The sequence below is a fragment of the Bos indicus genome, chromosome 20, assembly GCF_029378745.1.
Source record: "Bos indicus isolate NIAB-ARS_2022 breed Sahiwal x Tharparkar chromosome 20, NIAB-ARS_B.indTharparkar_mat_pri_1.0, whole genome shotgun sequence".
Classification (NCBI taxonomy): Eukaryota; Metazoa; Chordata; class Mammalia; order Artiodactyla; family Bovidae; genus Bos; species Bos indicus.
This window is the reverse complement of record NC_091779.1, coordinates 39020588-39041019: the sequence shown is the minus strand read 5'-3', so window position 1 is coordinate 39041019 and position 20432 is coordinate 39020588. Positions and strand designations below refer to the sequence as shown.

General features: G+C 39.7%; 1 protein-coding gene across 7 annotated transcripts in view; it reads right to left on the bottom strand.

Moving 5' to 3' along the window:
* Positions 1-445: 445 nt before the first annotated feature.
* The window catches only part of PRLR (prolactin receptor), a 192905-nt gene continuing 172918 nt past the window's right edge, over positions 446-20432 (bottom strand). For 6 of the 7 annotated variants that reach the window (XM_070774776.1, XM_070774774.1, XM_070774773.1 and 3 more), the window contains 5 exons: positions 16056-16225; positions 14259-14400; positions 12530-12629; positions 11765-11834; positions 446-10679 (listed from right to left, as the gene is read on the bottom strand). In XM_070774776.1, coding sequence (XP_070630877.1) covers positions 9789-10679; positions 11765-11834; positions 12530-12629; positions 14259-14400; positions 16056-16225 — 1373 coding nt within the window. In that variant the 3' untranslated portion in view covers positions 446-9788. Of the gene's footprint in view, positions 10719-11764; positions 11835-12529; positions 12630-14258; positions 14401-16055; positions 16226-20432 lie in introns of all 7 variants that reach the window. The other variant, XM_019983033.2, reaches the window with a different exon arrangement.

The window sequence follows — 20432 nt, the reverse complement described above, 5'->3', positions numbered from 1 at the left end:
TCTTCATTGGTCTTGGTTGTTCCCAGAAGGCCCAAGGAATTTCTGAGTGCTTCCAAACATGTTTGACTTTTTAAAGCTCAAGTCTGGCAAATGGCTAAAGACTCAGGAACTTGAGGGCAGTGGAAAGAGAAGATGTAGAATTTAGCTGGGTTGGAAGCAAGATGTCAGTTTTGATTTAAAATTAATAGGAAAATAAAATCAGGGAATATGTTGAAAGAGGAGCTCAAGAATGCATGCCTGGAAAAAAAGCATTGGATGAGTGTTCTAAGCCAAATATTTCAGTATGTGTCTGCATTTTTGATTTCCAGAGAGGCTTAGATTGCTGTTATTTTTCCTTCTTTAAAAAATATGTCCTGATAAAGTTTTTTTGAAACAAATAAAAAACCTCCCAAACTTATATTATTCATTAAATGTTTCACATACATAGTAAAAGACCCACCAAAAATCATGGCTTAGGAAGAAATTTATTGATTCAATTTAAATTAAGCATTGCTACCATTGCAAAAGCAGTTGCTCTGAAAAAGTATTGAAAAATGTATCATGAGATTACATAGTTCAGTAACAATATCAATATTGATCACTTGAAGCAAAACTACTGCCAAATGTCATTGAAATTCATTTCACTAATTTTTAATAATTTATGGAGCAAATGTGTATCACCTTAAAAATGTACCTGTGACATTTACAAATTCTTTCAAACACATTTATAAATACAGTAATAAAAATTCCTGAGCTCCCTTAGCTTATACCAGTGTTCCCCCAACTGACAACCTAAGTGGTATTTGACTAACATCCTCTAGATTTACTTAAAAAATATTTTATCACATTCATAAAAGTACCTGTGTTTCAAGTTCATTGGTAAGTATAAGTTTTAGTGTGAACCTGATCATAAGACAAAATTGCTTAACACTTGTATAGGCAGCAGGAGTAGGTGAGGTTATGGGCAAAAGAATTCCAATTTAAGTGTCAAGACCTCCAATGTAGACTATGCTTTACAATATCAAGATGGGTTTAATCTCATCTGTACTCTTCAGAAGGATAAAACTGTGAGAATCTGCTTCCCTAACGGGTAAGGTCCTATTGGAGGTTTTTCAATAACCCCATTTCCTATGTGCTGTGCTGTGCTTAGTTGCTCGGTCATGTCCAACCCTTTGTGACCCAGGGACTGTAGCCTGCCAAGCAACTCTGTCCATGGGGATTCTCCAGGCAAGAATACTGGAGTGGGTTGCCATGCCCTCCTTCAGGGGATCTTTCCAACCGAGGGGTTGAACCCAGGTCTCCCATATTGCAGGTGGATTGTTTATTGTCTGAGTCACGGGGAAGCCCAAGAATACTAGAGTGGGTAGCCTATCCCTTCTCCAGGGGATCTTCCCGAACCAGGAATTGAACCGGGGTCTCCTGCATTGCAGGCAGATTCTTAACCAGCTGAGCTACCAGGAAAGCCCCCATTTCCTATAATCCTGCCCTATCTTCTAACCCCAAGACATCAAGATTTCTGCTAAATAGGTATTATATCTCACAGGCCCTCAAAATAGGGGAGATTTAGAATATGTAGAAGTTGATTAGTCAGTTGTAGAGTTTGGTGGGGTTAAGGTTTCAGATATGGTTCTGGAAAGATGTGGCAACATATAATTTCTGTTTCCTTTTAGGAAAGCATGTCATTTTGGAAAATTAGCTACACAGTACTTCTCCAACTCATCATTATTATATGAATGCTGTGTCTGGTGACTGACACTCCAATTTTTCCAGCTTCAAAGTAAATGTGTGTCCAATAATTAAAAGCAGATGGCACCAGTGTAAGTATGGGGGAGTCAGTCTTTGACAGAAGCCAAGTTTTAGGGGATGATATTCATGTAAGAAATTTCTTATTCCCTGGTAAGACATGGCATTAGAGAATTTAGGAGTCAGAGAAGAATTTGTAAAGCAAACCTCACACCATCCCATAATTCTGCAACACAAGTATAAGCAGTAGGTAAAGATTTCTAAATCTAGATCCATTAAAAGATTAGCATTTTACACTTAATCCAATGAATTTGGTCAGAAGAGATGTTGTTAGTAATATGGATGAATCATACTGTTCAAAAGCATTCCATTTTTCAAATGGCTTGATTTTTCCTTTATTTTATAATACTTAAATGAGCTTTTCTGATCTATCCCTGGGTTCTTGGTTCCATCTCATTTTATTTTTATTTTTAGCAGCTTCTTGTGTGAGGGATGGGGGTGAAGGAAGGAAATTATACTTTGCAATCATACAGAAGGGTGAAGAGAAAGGAGGAAAATTGTTTTGGTCTAATTTATATAAATAGTTTCTGGATTACAAATCCTTTTGCAGCAAAAATCCATCAAGAAAATTGTTTCAGCCAGGCATGTGTTATTTTTTTCATTTACATATCAAATAAAAATAAATAGAGGAAGGGGAGGCAAGGAGAATAAACATTTATTGAGCCAGGCACTGAGCTGGGAATTTTCAATAATATGAGTAGAAATATAATGATAATATTATACTGGGATGATTTTGTTTGGCAAGCATTGTTTTTGGTGTGAAGTAAAAAATGAAGAAGTCTGGTAATAGCAGTTAGCAGCATCTCCCATGCTCTTGATATGGATTTAGCTATCCACAGCGTCCTCTCAAAATGGAAGGAGACAAATTAATAAATCCAAGGGCAACAGAAAGCACAATGTGCAATAACTAAAGATTTACAGAACTAAAGATGCAAGATAAATTAGATGAATACAGTCTTCTATAATTTTTTAAGACTAAAAAAATAGGCATTGTAACTAGTTCATGTAGAAATGAATTTTTAAAATCAAAACAAGGTTATTTCTGATATATGCCTGATTTTTCCCATACCATAATATCTTTGATGGTTAAAATCAGATAAGGAAAAAATTTATTTCTGGGGGCTTTAGGGAAATCAAATTGTGAGAAATATGCCCCTCATGGCTTTGGGTAACCACGTTGTGGTGACTCCTGGTTAGGGAAAAATCTGCATCTATAATTTTGTTGGTTTTTCACCTGGTGACCTACTATGTATTCTTTCTGGCCCTTATTCATCAGCCAGTTTTTATAGAATGTAAAAATGGTTATTGAGAAAACCTAGCATAAACTTACAAACTGATTAATTTAGGAGGTGTATCTTCACGTAAAAAAACAAAATAAGACCCCAGAAACTTGTAACAATCACTTCTAATTTCCTATGCAATATTGAAGAATTTTGTTTGGCATTTTTTAGGAAAAGAGAAAAAGCAGAGGTAGTGGTAGGTTTGAATGTATGGAACCTTTGGCTGTCCCTTAGCCTTCACTTCAATATGGCTTTACAGAAGACACAGATCCCTAACAGCCAGTTCTAGGTTGCTTTGGTTTCTGCATGGGACATGAAAATTGTTTGAAATGACTGATCAAGCAGAAAAGCAAGCCTAATTATGCAAAAAACACCCCAGAAGTATCAGAGGTCACATGAAGCAAAGTCGAGGGGTTGACTTGACTTTTAAACAATTGTTGGATTGTACTTTAAACACTTAACCCCAGATCAGCTGTACAATGGCAACTCATACTACTTGTAGACAAAGATTAAGAAAAAAATTTAGCACATTCACGGTTTCAACAGAAAGATATGATTACATATTTTTTTCAGTCTTGTTTTCCAGATATAGAAACAATCACATTGAAATATATATGGATAGATTCTAACTCATGAAATAATTATTTTCCTTTGTAGTATACAGTTAGTTTCACAATAGGAGGATTATATATCTCAATGTGTCATACAGTTTTTGAACCACATAAAGCAATATAATATAAAATCATATAACAGTTAAAGTCAGGATTATCACCTGGCAAATACATAACTATGCCACTGAAAATAGTCAAAGTGGAAAATGTGACATCATTTCTAAGCAATAAGCAGCTTCGAAAGAAGGACATTAGGATAAGAAGGGAAATGATTACTTTTAAAACTTCAAAATCATTTTATCAGGAATTTCATAAAACAAACTGTTGTTTAGGAGACTCTTTGCCATACAATTTTTCAATTTCAAGTAGTATAACAAGATTTCCCCACCTACTTAGGATATGTGAAATTTGCATGGAAAACTCAGATTGGATTATGAAATGTATGCAGGTGAAGTGTGTGTTGACCATAATATGAAACTACTGGTTTTTATATTACTACTTAAGTAGCTAAAGTTTTTAGAGTTGTTTTTTTTTTTATCAGCAGCAGGTAAAAAGTTAACTACCAGACTATGGTTAAAGGTCTCTCTTTTCATTGACCACAACCACATAAACAGTGTATGTTTTCCCACTTTACATATCTCAGTGCTTCCTGACATGAAATTGGAGCGTAAATCAAAGGAATCAAGGTGGACAAAACAGTCGTGGGCATATGCACATCTCTTAGCCATAAACTCAGAACACTGAACAGAGTCACTACGTCCAAAAAAATCAGAGTTTAGCAGGTTACTTTCGGCATTCTGTGTAATCCTGAGAAGCCCAGACATTTAGAAACATCCTATTTTTCTTTCTTTTTAAAAAATATTTTATATTTATTTATTTATTTAATTTGGCTGTGCCAGGTCTTAGCTGTGCCATGCGGGATTTCCAAGTGGCACATGACTTAGTTGCCCTGCGGCATGTGGGATCTTAGTTCCGTGACCAGGGGTGGAACCTGGGCCCCCTGCATTGGAAGTGTGATGTCCCAGCCACTGGACCACCAGGAAGGTCCCCCACACTCTATTTTTCTATCTGTTTCCTTTTATGGAAATAGGTAACTATGTGAAGGTCTCAGAGCCCAAATCATCTTGAAATACATAAATCTAGCGAGAGAACTATTTGATTTGCAGATGATATGTACACTGGTCATGAAATACATCCAGGCCATAACTATAAATAGAATTTCTGGTTAGATTAAAACTCTTGAGCAATCATTTTGCATTTTTAAGTTTCTGCTTAAGACCTCCACAAGAGTCTTCATTGTAGCTTGGATTTATTAATGGCCTTTGAACACATGAATGAATGGATGAGTTGAGCTAGAATCTCTAAGCCTGTGGCTCCGTAAATAAGATAAGTTGTGACCTTTAACTTGGGCCTTGATATCTATGTGGCCAATTTATTGTTTGACTCAGGCCAAAGTCATTGTTTATGAATAATTTAGTTTCTTGCAAATCCTATGGTTGCTACTGTACATAATGAACTCTCAGGAGAAATGGAGGCCCTAAGTGAGAGCATTAAAAGCCTACAAGGTGGACAGCTAAGAAGAAGAGGAGGAGCCAAGGATGTTAAATGAAATCGATGGGACTTGCAGGAGTAGACCTGTTTTTCTCTTCAGCATTGTTACAGCCACAGTGTCCACTGCTTCAGGCTAAGGGATCATCAGCAGGGTTTTCCTGCGGTGTCCCTGGGCCATTTACCGAAACCCTGGATTTTACTCAGATCTTGCGCATCAAAGACTGTTAGAGCCGGAAGGGGTCTTAGAAACATCTTAGGCCAAGCCACTCATTTAACAGATGAGGGAACCAGAGATTAGCTTTTAAAGGACTTGCTAAGATCACACAGCCTGTTTACTGGCAGCCGGAAATTGAGTGCTCAGCCCACTACCCTAGCAACTATGTTAATGATGCATGGGCTGAAAAGGCAGAAAAAGAAATTGGTTCACTAGAGGCTTTCAACAATGACAAATCTACATCAGCAATCCTGCGGACCATAATCCAGAGGCTTTTATGTCTTTCTGCATGTGTGCCAAGTTCCATGGTACACGCGTTGCCCTTTTCAGGCCCTGGCATGCAATTCAAAGCCATTTGAAAGTGCATTAATGTGTTTTTAAACTGAGGGTCTCAAGTAACAGGGTGGCAGACTTATTCCAAAATCTTAGCCAGAGTCAATTTCTTATCAAAATAAGTTACAGTATTCACATCAGCTGTGTGCTAATTCAACTAAACAATAAAAATCCACTCAGCGGTTGCTGATTGGACCTTAGACCATTTAATGATTCCCTTTCTGGCTTTTTCATTCATTTACTTAAAATGTAAAATTTACTGTCTAAACAATACACTTTTCTTGTGAAAAGAAAACTTAAAAAAAAAAAAGGCACTTTGTAAAATGTGTACAACTCTGATTCTTTCATGTCTACTCTAAAGAGATAACAAAATTACACCTGGCTGGATCACGTCTTTCTGAAAGTGATGGGCAGCGGCAGGCAGCCTGGAGAAAGTTGGGGGACAGACCTTCCCCAGCTAAGCTGCACGCTGGAGCTCAGGTGCCTCTGCTTGCTCATCAGATTCCCCCTTTCAGTTGGGTCACTATAGGACAGAGTCAAACTCCTTCATCTTGTACAGATGGTAAGGGATTGACCAACTTTGGACCAAACCAGTTGGGATTGGCCTTAGGCACTTAGGAGAATGGAGAGTCAGTTGCATGTCAGTGACGTGACTGATTATGACTTGTGCTCATCTGAGGTGCCTTGTACCCATTTGCTAAAACTGACTAGAGAAGATTTTGCACTTTGAGTTATAAGCTTCCATAAATCACCCACTGGCTATCCTATTTCCATGTGCTTTGTAGCTTGAAGTGTTTATTTATAAAAATATGACTTTTTATAAATCAGAGCTCGAGGCTTTTAACACCACCTGTGCAGTGGTGGTTCATAATCCGTAAGAAGACAACAACAACAACGACAAAAGGGCAAACCAGAATCAGCAGCCTCGTATAAGAGAAGCATTTTGTCCCTAAAAACCAGAGCCTCTTTCAGTGTCTTTTAAAAAAAATCTCTGCTTCCCTCTATACACATATTTGCACATCACTTTAGACTATGATTCTATACCTATGTAATTTGTAAAATGCATGTACAATATGTTAAGATTAGTTGGCATTGATTTAAACCTGTGGCCGACTCATGTTGATGTGTGGCAGAGGCCAACACAATATTGTAGAGCAACTGTCCTCCAACTAAAAAAAAAGAAAAAGTGAAACAAAATGAGCACATCACTGAAGAGGACGTGTGTCTATGATGAAGGGCAATTATTTGTTAGCTTAATTATGATACAAGGCATCGGTTAATCATCTTTGCTGGACACTATTGAGTGAATCATGGAATTAAGGATTCACAGTTTAAAAGGACATTATAGATTATTCGGCCTAGCATTTCATTCAGAGCAAACTGAGACCCAGAGAAGGCAGTTGAGCTAAGCTAACATAATTAGCACTAGAAGCTGGGTCTCCTGACCCTTAATCTGCATACTTCCACTTGACTCGAGGACTTCTTGATAGAAAATAGACTAGACTATGAAAAAAAAAACCCCGCAATTCATTAAAGAGTGCTAAGTGACCAAGAATTATAGCCCTGGCTTTAGTTAGTGATTGACAGTAATCTACTTACTAATTGATGTTTTTTTAAGAATTCAGTTTGAGTCTTCAGCCATGAAAGTTTTTTTTATACATGCCAAATCATACATCAAAATACTATTTTTGAATCCTCATACTATCAGAGTGGTTCATACACACCTTGGAGGAGATGGGACTATTCTGAGAAAGATTTGGTCTGTGCTGGCTTTGAAGGGCCGAGTCTTTGGTCAGTGCTTCTCAAGGTGGGGTATATTCCTTGACCCTCTTAGAAGTTGTATGTGCTTTTGCAGATCATTCTCTTCCATTATGTGAATCCCAAACCACTAATAGATTTTAAAAGTGATACCTTTTTATGACAATACTGTTCACTGCAAGTCAAACAGACTCAACCTGTACTTTCCGGGAAAGAACTACTCCAGGCACTACAATCAGCTTTAGTGGAAATGATCTGCTAGGGCAATGCTTCTCAAACTTCACTGTGAACTTGAATCATCTGGGGATCTTAGCAAAATGCAGATTCAGGTGGATGGGGGTGGCGAGGGCAGAGATTCTGCATTTCCAAGCAGCGCCCATAGATGCAGGTGTGGCTGGTCCTCAGACTGTATTTTGAGTAGCAAGGATCTAGGGGACTGAATAAACTTGGACAATCTTCCCCAACAGCTCCCTCACTCTTAACCAGTTGTGTGTGTATTGGGTGAATAGAGCCTCAGATATGTTACCTTTGCATTTCTGGGAGCTCTGACAGTGTGTTCACTTCACACATCAGCCAACCTCTGAGTCCCGTTCCTGTCAACATGGACTTATTGGGCTGGAATATTTAACTCACAGAGGGAGCTCAGATTCTTTGTGTTCCAGCTTAAGAAGTGAGCACACAAATGGATTTGCCCAAGATTGCTCAGAAAAACAAAACAAAAACCCTCTCTCTAAGGCAGTATGTTAAATGTTTCCACTCTCCTTCTTCATCTGTATAAATTTTCACCCAGAGAAGTGAAAATTTCATCTTTATGAATTTTTACCCAGAGAAGTGAAAATTTCACAGAGAAGTGAAAATTTTCACCCCAAGAGCAGAACCCCCAGAGTGGTCCTAAATTACAAAAGAAGTAATTTTCCGTTTGTGGAGAGTCCTAAAACTCTAGTTTCTTGATTGCTATTTAAAGTATCCGGGAGATAAAAAGAATCAGAAAAACTGTACTACACTGTGCTGGAAATTGAATTTTGTCATCCACTTCCTATTCCTCAGTGGGCTTTGGCTTGGTATGGCATTTTATTCCACAAACAGGGACTGTATATATCGCCGAGTACTGAAAATACTCATTATAACCTCATATAAACACTGTACCTGCTGAATACGTAAACAAGCTGTACTGGGAAGATAGAAAATAGTCTTTTATTTTACTTAAGTGATAGAAAAATAGTCTTCAAAAATACATTGTTAAACTTATGGGTTTATATTAAAGTAGAATTTGTATATACAGTAAGGCAGTACTTCCGTGAGCATCCTGCTATGATTATATTTTAAATTAAAGTTAATCTTTTGGGACTTTTTTTTTTTCACTAACAGAAGACAAGGGTGTGTAATAAATTATCTATCATGCTCAAATGAAAGAGGAAAACATTTTAGAAGGATTCACCACATGAAACTCATTTGCCTCCTGTGTAAGAAAATTTCACTTTCTAAAACCCTATTTTCTAGAAGTTTTAGAATGAAATACAATTTAGGGGTAAAATCCATGCTTAATAAACTCAAACTACTAAAAAAAAAATGGAGGCATCCTGTTTACTTGCATATTGGCCATGTGTCATTTTAAGGTAATAGAACGGATGGAAACAATTTGTCAGGTGTTCTAGAATGAATCTTTTTAAGTGCATTGTATTTGGTTAATCCTAATAAAATGAAAGAGGAGTGCAAAGGTTAAGCAACTGGTCTTCAAAGTGGTTTTCATGGCATTTCTCTCCTATCTACCATCTTCCCATGGTAAACAATTTTGACTGACTTATACCCCTCTGTCACATACAAAACCATGAAGGCCTTTTCCAGATTATATACCTATTGGCACTGTCTCTTAAGAATACTAGGCAATGTGCTTTTATATCTTTGAACATATAATCTGACAACTAATAGCAAAAAAGTAAATCTACAAATCACACAAGATGGAAAGATTTGTTCTGGAATCAGCTGTTGGACAGAGAGGCAACTGGTTGAAAATAGAGAATTAAGAGTGAACTGGGAGTTGGGTAGTGTCATTCTAACCCTGTTCTTGAGCCCTCTCTGGTAGAGTGCATTTCACGTACTCTGTAGTGTTCCCTGAAGGAAAATCACAATTGAACCCATCCTTCCATAACTCTCACTGCAAGAGTGCATAAAACCTGGGGGACCCAGTCCCCAGCCCAACTGGAGTCTGCAGTTGCCTGGGGTTGTGGGGGAGATAGCCAGGTCAGCCTTGGCTGGATTCTATGGCAGGGCTGGCGGGGCCTTCTTGGCTGGTTCTTCTAACAGAGTCAGGTTTTGTGCTTGCGGATCCGGCACCAACACCAGGATGTTGCTATCTGTCACCCGGGACACCTTTGAGTACTCCTTGCTGGCTTCAGGGGCGCCAAACTTCTCGTTTTGTTTTGGGAACAGAGCCAGCACTCCATCTTGGCTGACCTTGTGGATCTCCACATATTCCAAGGGTTTAGCAGAGATCAAGGGGGTTTTGTCTTGGGGTAGTGGCCACACCGTGTCTTGGTCAGGCTTGGAACTGCAGCCTTCTGACTCCCTCTGCTTGGTTGCCTTTCCTTCCCTGCCAGTTTCAATGGTTTTTGAGGCTTTTAAAGCATGTTGGTCTGTTTGGTCCAGCGAAGTGGCTGTGGTGCCTGCCATGCCCAGGGCCAGCTCACACACGTCAGCAATGTTGTGGTAAGAATATCTGGGGCTGTATAGGCTGGGGGGCTGCGGGAAAGGCCATGTGGAAGATTTGGGTCCATTGGCCAGAAAATAGGGGATTTTGCCTTCCCCGCTTGTGCTCTGAGGGGCCTGGAGACATGTAAGGTTTGTTTCGGGATTCTCCAGCTTCTCAGGGCCCTTGGGAGTATGGAACTTGGAGGGATGGGCCTGAGGTTCATCACACTTTTCAGACAAGAGCGAAGGGCTGTCGCAGCTGCCCCGGCCAGAGTCACTGTCAAGATCCAGGTGCATGGGCTTCACGCCTTGCTCCGTGTGTTCTTTGGAGGGGCGTGGCATCAGCTGCTGGTCCTCACAGTCATCTACCTCTATGAACTCCATCAGCAAGTCCTCGCAGTCAGAAGTGGGGGGGAAGTCTTGGCTTTCCAGAGCTCGCAGAAGTTCTTCGGACTTGCCCTTCTATTAAAACATAGACACAAGGCGAGAAGGCTGTGATATCTGCAATCAAAGTGAACGCCATCAGAATAAATTCCCTGGGGCTGACTTTTCACAATCTTGTGCTTTTGGCCTCACAGTGGCTGATGTCAAGTGACATAATGAGTAAGTAACTGCTTTTATATACCTCCATGTTAAGCTGAAGGTCAAATCGAAACTATTAATATGTACTTCAACCTGCAGAGAAATGTAAAATGTTCTAACCCCTCTTTTCATTCGGAACACTTAAATTTAATTCCCACTTGAATCTGTCTAAATGGGCTCTGGCAAATACCAGCTCCCTTGTACTGAGCCAGTGTTAGCTGAGCACTCAAACTGAGCAAAAATTGCAGTAAGATATTCTGTTACTATGGCCTTATGTAGAGAATATTCAAGTGAGAGCTTACATCAAAGTCTGATGGAGGAGGGGCTGGTGGAAGGTCACTCTTTTGTATTCATCAAATATTCACCCACTTTCTCAACTGATTATTTGTATAAAATGTTTATGACAGGGCTTATGAACAGATTTGATAAACCTAACAAGCATTGCTGGAGAAGGCAATGGCACTCCACTCCAGTACTCTTGCCTGGAGAATCCCATAGATGGAGGAGCCTGGTGGGCTTCAGTCCATGGGGTCGCTAAGAGTCGGACACAACTGAGCGACTTCACTTTCACTTTTCACTTTCATACATTGGAGAAGGCAATGGCAACCCACTCCAGTGTTCTTGCCTGGAGAATCCCAGGGACGGGGGAGCCTGGTGGGCTGCCGTCTATGGGGTAGCACAGAGTCGGACACGACTGAAGCGACTTAGCAGCAGCTAAGCGACAAGCATTGCTATGTGTGCTGATGTTTTCTTGGCTTTCTTTCATTGCCCTCTGACACTTCCTGACAGTAATTACCCTCATGCCTCTCACATCTTTCTGTGAGCACCCCTGCTGAAGGGGAGGGACAACAAGCCATGGATGGCCAAGCTTAGCCAGACTGCACTGATGGGGATGGTGTGCGCATGTGTAAAGATGACAGTTACACAGGGGCAAGTCACAATACAGTTTCCACCCTGGCACTTACCTCCAGCAGATGAACATCAAATCCTTTTATTTTTGGCCCTGGAACTGGTGGGAGGATGCAGGTCACCATGCTATAAAATGATTCGTGAGATAAGATAAATGGTACATGTTATCACTTTGTAACTTTTGAAAGATTAGCCTTATTTCCAAATGGCTGCTACATGGACTATGGTAGGTAGAAGTTAGGAGTTCTGAGGCTACTAAATGAAACCACTAAATCAGTAGTGACAACAATGAATAAACTATAGAGTGTTAAGTGTTCAACAAAGAGTAGTGTCTGACTCCTTGCGACCCTATGGACTGTAGCCTGCCAGGCTCTTCTGTTCATGGAATTCTCCAGGGAAGAATACTGGAGTGGGTAGCCACTTCCTTCTCCAGGGGATCTTCCCAATTGTGGGACTGAAGCTGGGTCTCCTGCATTGCAGGCAGATTCTTTACCATCTGAGCCATAAAGGCCAACATTAAAATGAACTCTGGCTAGTTAACTCTGACTGATTCTGAAATGACTAGTGGATTGTTTGCTACTCTTGCCAGATTTTTACTATTTCACAACTGTCAGCCTCCATTTGATGGAAAGAACATCAGCTTAAAATGAGTCTATTCTACTTTTGCTAGCACTGATAAAAGCTTTTTCATGGTGAACACACTGCCACTAATGGCTAAAACGAGGTGCTTGAATTATCTGTAGGTTTTCATCATTTCTGTATTGTCTTTTTTGGCCATTATCCCTGACAACCATGACTGAGAGAAGGGTAGAGTGAAATACCTATAGCCCTTCAAAGCCACTGCCCAGACCATAATCAAACAGATGACAGCAGAAAGGATGGCCACAAAGATCCACATGCTTGTGTCCTTCACTGGGAAGTCTAAAAACAAACAGCCAGAAAGCTTTGATCACACACAGCATTGTTTAAAACAAACAAAGAAATGAGACTTTTGAACATAAGTCCCCTGCCCCTCTATACCTTTTTTGATTTGAACAGCAATCCAAACAGAGTAGCGTTAATGATGGATTTACTTTTTTCCCAATATTATTAAATTTTAATATGCAGCATATGTTTTACAGTACTCTAAACATTTCAAAGTGCTTTAAAATATCATTTTAGGTGATACTTACAGAGGAAATCCATGAGGACATGGTCAGTTACAGTAAAAATAACAACAAGCTAACGTTTATTAAGTTCCTAGTAAAAGCCATATGATGTTAAGCTCTTTACATACATTGCTTTACATACATTGCTGTATGTAAAGATGAGGAACTGAGACTCAAGGAGTGGTGTATTCAGAGGCAGGTAGCCATAAAGTTGCCATCTGGGATTTGAACCCAGGCCGTCTGCTTCTAGACCCTGTGCTTTTATTTAGTAAGAGCTAGGACTGGATGCACAGTCTTATGGCCTGTAGTTCAGTGCTATGTTCCCTATGCCAGCGCAAACCCTGATATTTTGGTCAGGCCAGTAGTCACAAGAGCTAGGCTTTGCCATGTGGTTCTGGGCAAGACTTCTAACTCCACTGAGCTCCAGTTTCCTCTCTTTCAGTTGCTAATGGAAATTCTATTCTTTCTGAATACCTGAGATGTTTGGGAGGACCAAACAAGGTAAAGACTTTGTAAAGTACTGTAGAAATGCAAGATGAATCATTCCTTTGTAGAAAACCAGCCACTACGTTTAATGGCACTTGAAGAACTGGATGCCTTCTACATACTGTTCCTTGAATGAGATCAACATGTAATTGTCATCAAGGACTGAAAATCAGTACATGCCTTTCAGGTGGGATCAGTTCAGTTCAGTTCAGTTCAGTCACTCAGTCGTGTCCAACTCTTTGCGACCCCATGAATTGCAGCACGCCAGGCTCCCTGTCCATTACCAATTCCCGGAGTTCAGTCAAACTCAAGTCCATCGAGTCAGTGATGCCATCCAGCCATCTCATCCTCTGTCGTCCCCTTCTCCTCCTGCCCCCAATCCCTCCCAGCATCAGAGTCTTTTCCAGTAAGTCAACTCTTCGCATGAGGTGGCCAAAGTACTGGAGTTTCAGCTTTAGCATCATTCCTTCCAAAGAACACCCAGGGCTGATCTCCTTCAGAATGGACTGGTTGGATCTCCTTGCAGTCAGGTGGGATAGCACCTTGCAAATTCTAGGTGATAACCTTGAATGATAGGGATTGGGCAGATGTGGAGGGCAGAATAATTGACCATCAAGCCCTTGGAGACGCTCCAAGCTCATGTCTGCAGATATACCCTATCCTATTAATAGAAACTGATCCTCACTCACAGTGGCCTAGGGAAAGATGCTATACTTTCAGATGTCTCTGTATTGAGTGGAGAGATGATAAATCCACCTCTACTCATTCTTCTGCTTAAGACTCAAAATAGTTTTTCTGTTAGTAGTTACAACATACAAGTTTACTAAACCCATTCTGTTTAAAAATATTTAGCAATAAAACAATGGCAGATTTCAGGCAGAATCCCCTCTTCCTTGGGGAATCTCAAGACACTTACCATTAGGTATCTGGATGGAGCTCTCTGGGCTCCACTCACTCCAGTATCCATGGTCTGGCTTGCAGCGAATCTGCACAAGGTATTTTTGTCCTGGATATAAGTTGAAAATCTTAAGCTGAGTTTGCTTCGGAGTAAAATGAGTCTAGGGAGGGCCAAGGAAAACAGAAGTCACTCTGACTTGTGTTATAAGGAAACTTTTCCTTTAGGAGATACACTAGCAGAGAAGCCAGTATGTAGGTCACACTACATACCCTGTTCACACCATTTCACCCTCTCTGCCCATCCCTTCCTCCTGTTAAACACTGCTCACACAAAAAACAACAGGTTTTCTACTTCTCCATTTGGAACACTATTTCAGAAAGACAAATATACTGCTCCCTACATCTTACCTTCTGAATTCTACAATATAGAAGGTGACTACTTAACAAAATTGGAAATTTGTTATTTTCCAAACCTAATAAAATAATTGACTTAAGGATTATTCATGGGTGTGAAGCCCCTAGGTGAAAGAGAACTGGGCATTTACGAACACTGAAGCAGCTGTGCATAAATCAAACATGACTTTACAATCAAGGGATCAGGATGTGATCTCCCCAGTCCAGCACCCAGTTTTAGCATTTATGGTAGGTTGACCAGAATGGGTTTGTCTCCTGATACGATGCAATATGAAACATATAACATCACCTCTGAAATCTCGCCAAAAATTGTTCAACTGGAATCTAATCAAGTCTTTTAATGTCTGGTTACAGGAAATGTGGGGACAGAGAAACTGGCTAAATGACCTTGACCTTATAAAGAACTAATCAGACAGATGCAGAAGGTGGGACATTCTTTGAGACCAAGCTTGGTCTCAAAGTGGCTTGGTCTCCTTAGCACGTTGAGATTGAAGGGGTACATGAGTCAGCCAGTATGTGATCTTGAAGTGGATTCTGGTTAAGACAAACTAGCTACTGAAATATTTTTGAAGCAGTTGGGGGAATTAAAATATGGACTAGCCATTAAATGATATTAAAGAATTACAAAAGATGCTATTAAGGAATTTCAATTAATTTTCTACATGTGATCATATTATTTTGGCTATGTTTGGAAATATTCCTTCTTTAAAAGAGACATATAATAAAGTCTTTAGGGCTTCACTGGTGGCTTAGTGGTAAAGAGTCTGCCTGCCAATGCAGGAGATGTGGGTTCAATCCCTAGGTTGGGAAGATCTCCTGGAGAAAGAAATGGCAACACACTCCAGTATTCTTGCCTGGAAAATACCATGGACAGAGGAGCCTGGTAGGTTACAGTCCATGGGGTTGCAAAAGAGTCAGACACAACTTAGTGACTAAATAACAACAACAACTAAAATATTTAGGAATAGATTATTATAATGTCTATAATTTATTGTACTATTTCTTTACAATGAAGAATTTAAAAGTAAATAAAAAAGCCATTAACCATGGACTGATTACATTGAGATTTTTTCCCTCCAACTTAGTGCCACTTAAGAACTCTCATAGACATTTCGATCTAAGATATCCTGAGGGGGGTGGGTTGGAAACCTGGCAGAAAAGACTGTTCAGTTGCAAGGATCTAGTCCTGGGAGAGCTCTGATGATGAGTCCCCATCCATCCCAGGAGATGCAGGGAGATGGATGGATGTAGGGAGAAAGCCTTTCCACATGTGCGAGGGTTACATCAGTATCAGGAAGAAAACATGGCGGCCTAATAATTAGGAGGCACGACCGGTTCTCAGTTGGGGTCTTCATCTTTGCCAAAGGACACAGTTCCTTCCAAAAGTTTCCAACTGACTCACCTCCCAATCAGTTGCTTTCTCAGGTTTTAATCGAATTTCGTACTGGATAATGAACCAACCAGATTTTACATCAGTCATGGTGGGTGGAGACCATTTTATCCATAGATATGGTTTTCTATCTTCTGGATGTTTTAATTCCAAAGTCAGGTTTGCAGGAGGCTCTGGTTCAACTGCAGATATGAAAGAAACTCCATCTTTAGTCAAATAGAGATGTTTGAATGCAGAATTCTAAGACTTAGAGGCAGATCTCGCTAGCTTTCCCTCCATGTTTAGGGGCCACTTTGTATTGATGTCAGGCACTGATCAGCAGAGTTGGGACTAGGCTGAAGCAAGTGGGTGACATGAGGTGCAACGTTTAAGGTGGCAAAAACAGCCAAGAAGCCCCTGTTGGTGCTCAAAGTCATTAGTCATTCAGGAAATGCAAATCGAAACCACAGTGGCATATCACTTCGTACCCACTAGAATGGCTAGGATTGAAAAAATGAAAATTAACAAGTGTTGGCAAGAATGTTGGAGACTTTGGAACCTTCATGCATAGCTGGTGGGAGTGTACCATGGCGTAGCCACTGTGGAAAAGTCTGACAGGTGCTCAAAAAGTTAAACATGAAATTATCATGTCACCCAGCAATGTCACTCCTAAATACATACCCAGAAAAACTGATAGCAGGTGTTAGAACAAGAACTCATTTATGAATGTTCATAACAGCACTATTCACAAGAGCCAATAGGTGAAACAACCCAAATGTCCATCAACTGATGAATGGACAAACGATATCCTTATAATGGAACATTATTCAGCTAAAAGGAGACAGTCTTGATACAGCTACAACACGGATGAACCTTGAGAACATAATGCTTAGTGAAAGACGCCAGACACGAAGGGCCAAATAGTATATGATTCCAGGTATATGAAGCATTCAGAAGAGACAAATCGACAGAGACATAACGCAGATTAGTAGTTGCTCTGGAGCTGGGGCCATGGAGGGGAATCCAGAAAAACTGCTGAATGGGTAGGAAGCTTTTATTTTGAGTGACGAAAGAGTTCTGGAACTAGACTGTGGGGATTGTTGCATAACATTGTGAATGAACTAATACCACTGAATGGCAGACTTTAAAATGGTTAAAATACGGAGCCCTATTTATAGGTATTTTACCACAATAAAATAAAAAATGAAGGAGGCACTTACTCTCCGGTTTCTTCAAGTAAAGGTCTGTGAGTTCCTCCTTAAGAGTGCGGTACCTAGGCCATACTACCCAAAGCAATCTACAGATTTAATGTCATCCCTATCAAATTACCCATGAGACTTTTCACATAAGTAGAACAAATACTCCTAAAATTTATATAGAACTATAAAAGCCCAAAGAACTATAAAATTGCTCAAGCAATTCTGAGGAAAAGGAAAAAAGGTGGAGGCGTGACCCTCCCAGACTTCAGACAATACTACAGAGCTACAGTAATCAAACCAGCATTGTCTTGGCACAAAAACAGACATATGTATCAATGAAACAGAAGAGAGCCCAGAAATAAATCCACACACCCATGATCAAGTAATATTTGACGAGGGAGGGAGGCAAGAATGAACAATGGAGAAAAAACAATTTTTGCAGCAAGTGGTGTTGGAAAAGCCGGACAGCTGCATGTAAATCAATGAAGTTAGAACACTCCCTTGCACCATACACAAAAATAAACTCAAAATGGCTTAAAGACTTAAATATGAGACAGACACCATAAAACTCTTAGAAGAGAACATAGGCAAAACATTCTCTGATGTAAATCATATCAATGTTTTCTTAGGTCAGTCTACATGCATGCATGCTAAGTTGCTTTAGTTGTGTCCAACTCTGTGAGACCCTATGGACTACAGCCCTCCAGGCTTCTCTGTCCATTGAATTCTTCTGGTACGAATACTGGAGTGGGTTGCCATGCCCTCCTTTACGGGATCTTCCTGACCCAGGGATTGAACCCGAGTCTCTTATGTCTAAGCTGCATTGGCAGGAGGGTTCTTTACCACTAGCATGTACCAAGAAAATAAAAATAAAAGCAAAACTAAACAAATGGGGCCTAATCAAACTTACAAGCTTTTGCACAGCAAAGGGAACCATAAACAAAATGAAAAGACAACCTACAGAATGGGAGAAAATATTTGTAAATGGTGTAACCAACAAGGGCTTAATTTCTATAATATACAAACAACTAATACAACTTAATAAGAAAACACAAAAACAACCAATTGAAAAATGGGCAAAAGAGCTAAATAGACATTTCTCCAAAGAAGACATACAGATGACCAAGAGGCACATGAAAAGATGCTCAACATCACTATTAGAGAAATGCAAATCAAACTACAGTGAGGTATCACCTCACACTAGTCAGAATGGCTGTAATTTAAAAAATCTATAAATAACAAATGCTGGAGAGAGTGTGGAAAAAAGGGAACCCTCCTACACTGTTGGTGGGAACGTAAGTTGGTGCTAGTCACCATGGAAAACAGCATGGAGGTGCCTCAAAAATCTAAAAACAGAATTGTCATATGATTCAGCAATTCCACTCTGGGCATATATCCAGATAAAACTATAATTCAAAAAGACACATACACTTCTATGTTCATAGCAGCAGTATTCACAATAGCCAAGACATAAAAACAACCTAAATGTCCATTGACAGATAAATGGGTAAAGAAGATGTGATTCTATACATATAAATTTATATACATATATATTATATAAAGATATGAAATTATATAAAATATAAACACAAAATATGTATAAATTTATATAAATATATATATATATATAGAGAGAGAGAGAGAGAGAGACAGAGACAGAGAGAGAGACAGAGAGAGAGAAAGAAGGAAATGGTAACTCACTCCAGCATTCTTGCCTGGACAGAGGAGCTGGTGGGTACAGTCCATGGGGTCACAAAGAGTTGGACATGACTGAGCAACTAAGCACAGCACACACACATATTCAATGGAATACTGCTCATCCATTAAAAAGAACGAAATAACGACATTTGTAGCAACATGAATGGACCTAAAGATAACGCATATATATGGAATTTAGAAAGATGGTAACGACAACCCTGTATGCGAGACAGAAAAAGAGACACAGATGTATAGAACAGTCTTTTGGACTCTGTGGGAGAGGGAGGGGGGGATGATTTGGGAGAATGGCATTAAAACATGTATAATATCATATAAGAAATGAATCGCCAGTCCAGTTCGATGCAGGATACATGAAGCTTGGGGCTGGTGCACTGGGATAACCCAGAGGGATGGTATGGGGAGGGAGGTGGGAGGGGGGTTCAGGATGGGGAACACATGTACACCCGTGGCGAATGCATGTTGATGTATGACAAAACCAATACGATATTGTAAAGTAAAAAAAAAAAAATAATAATAATTAAAAAAAGAAAAAAAAAGATTATCATACTAACTGAAGTAAGTTAGAAAGAAAAAGACAAACACCATTTGGTATCACTTGTATGTGGAATCTAAAATATGACGCAGGTGAACTTATCTACGAAACAGAATCATAGACATGAGAACAGACTTGTGGTTGGCAAGGTGAAAGGAGAATGAGGGATGGATGCACTGGGAGTTTGGGGTGAGCAGATGCAAACTCATATTGAATGGATAGGCAGCAAGGTCCTAGCATATAGCACAGGGAACTACATTCAATATCCTGTGACAAACTATAATGGAAAAGAATATTAGAAAACAGTGTGTGTGTGTGTGTGTGTGTATAACGGAATTGCTTTGCTGTACAGCAGAAATGAATACAACACTCTAAATCAACTATACTTGACCAAGATTAATTTAAAAGAGTGACGGGCCTAGGGTGCTGGTTTGCCTTACCCTAATTTCAGTCTTGCTGGCTAGTCACATTTTCTCCATTCATTTCTTACCTCCTCAAATCAATCTCAATTCCAGGTGAGAGAAGAGTGAGTGTAACTCTAGTGGACTTGGCATTATAACCTGTCTAAAAAACGAACTTGAGGAAATTTGCCACTAATCCTAATCCTTGTAGATTACTAGGTAAATACCTAAGAAAGATGGTTTTATATGGATTTACTAAATAAACATCAGTTATCAGTTATTATAAGTTTTAAGCTGAACACAAGACTGAGAAATGCCTCTGATCAAAACATCTTTGTATAAAAGTGCAAGTAAAAAGTTCAAGATGAATCCTTGAAAGCAAACTTTCTCAACCTCAGCATTATGTGTATTTTGGACAAGAAAATTCTTTGTGGTGGGGGCTGTTCTGAACACTGTAGGATGTTAGCATCATCCCTGGGTTCTCCCTCATTAGATATCTTCCCTCTCTGTGTTGCAACAATCAAAAATATTTCCTGCTATTGCCAAAAATCCTGTGGGA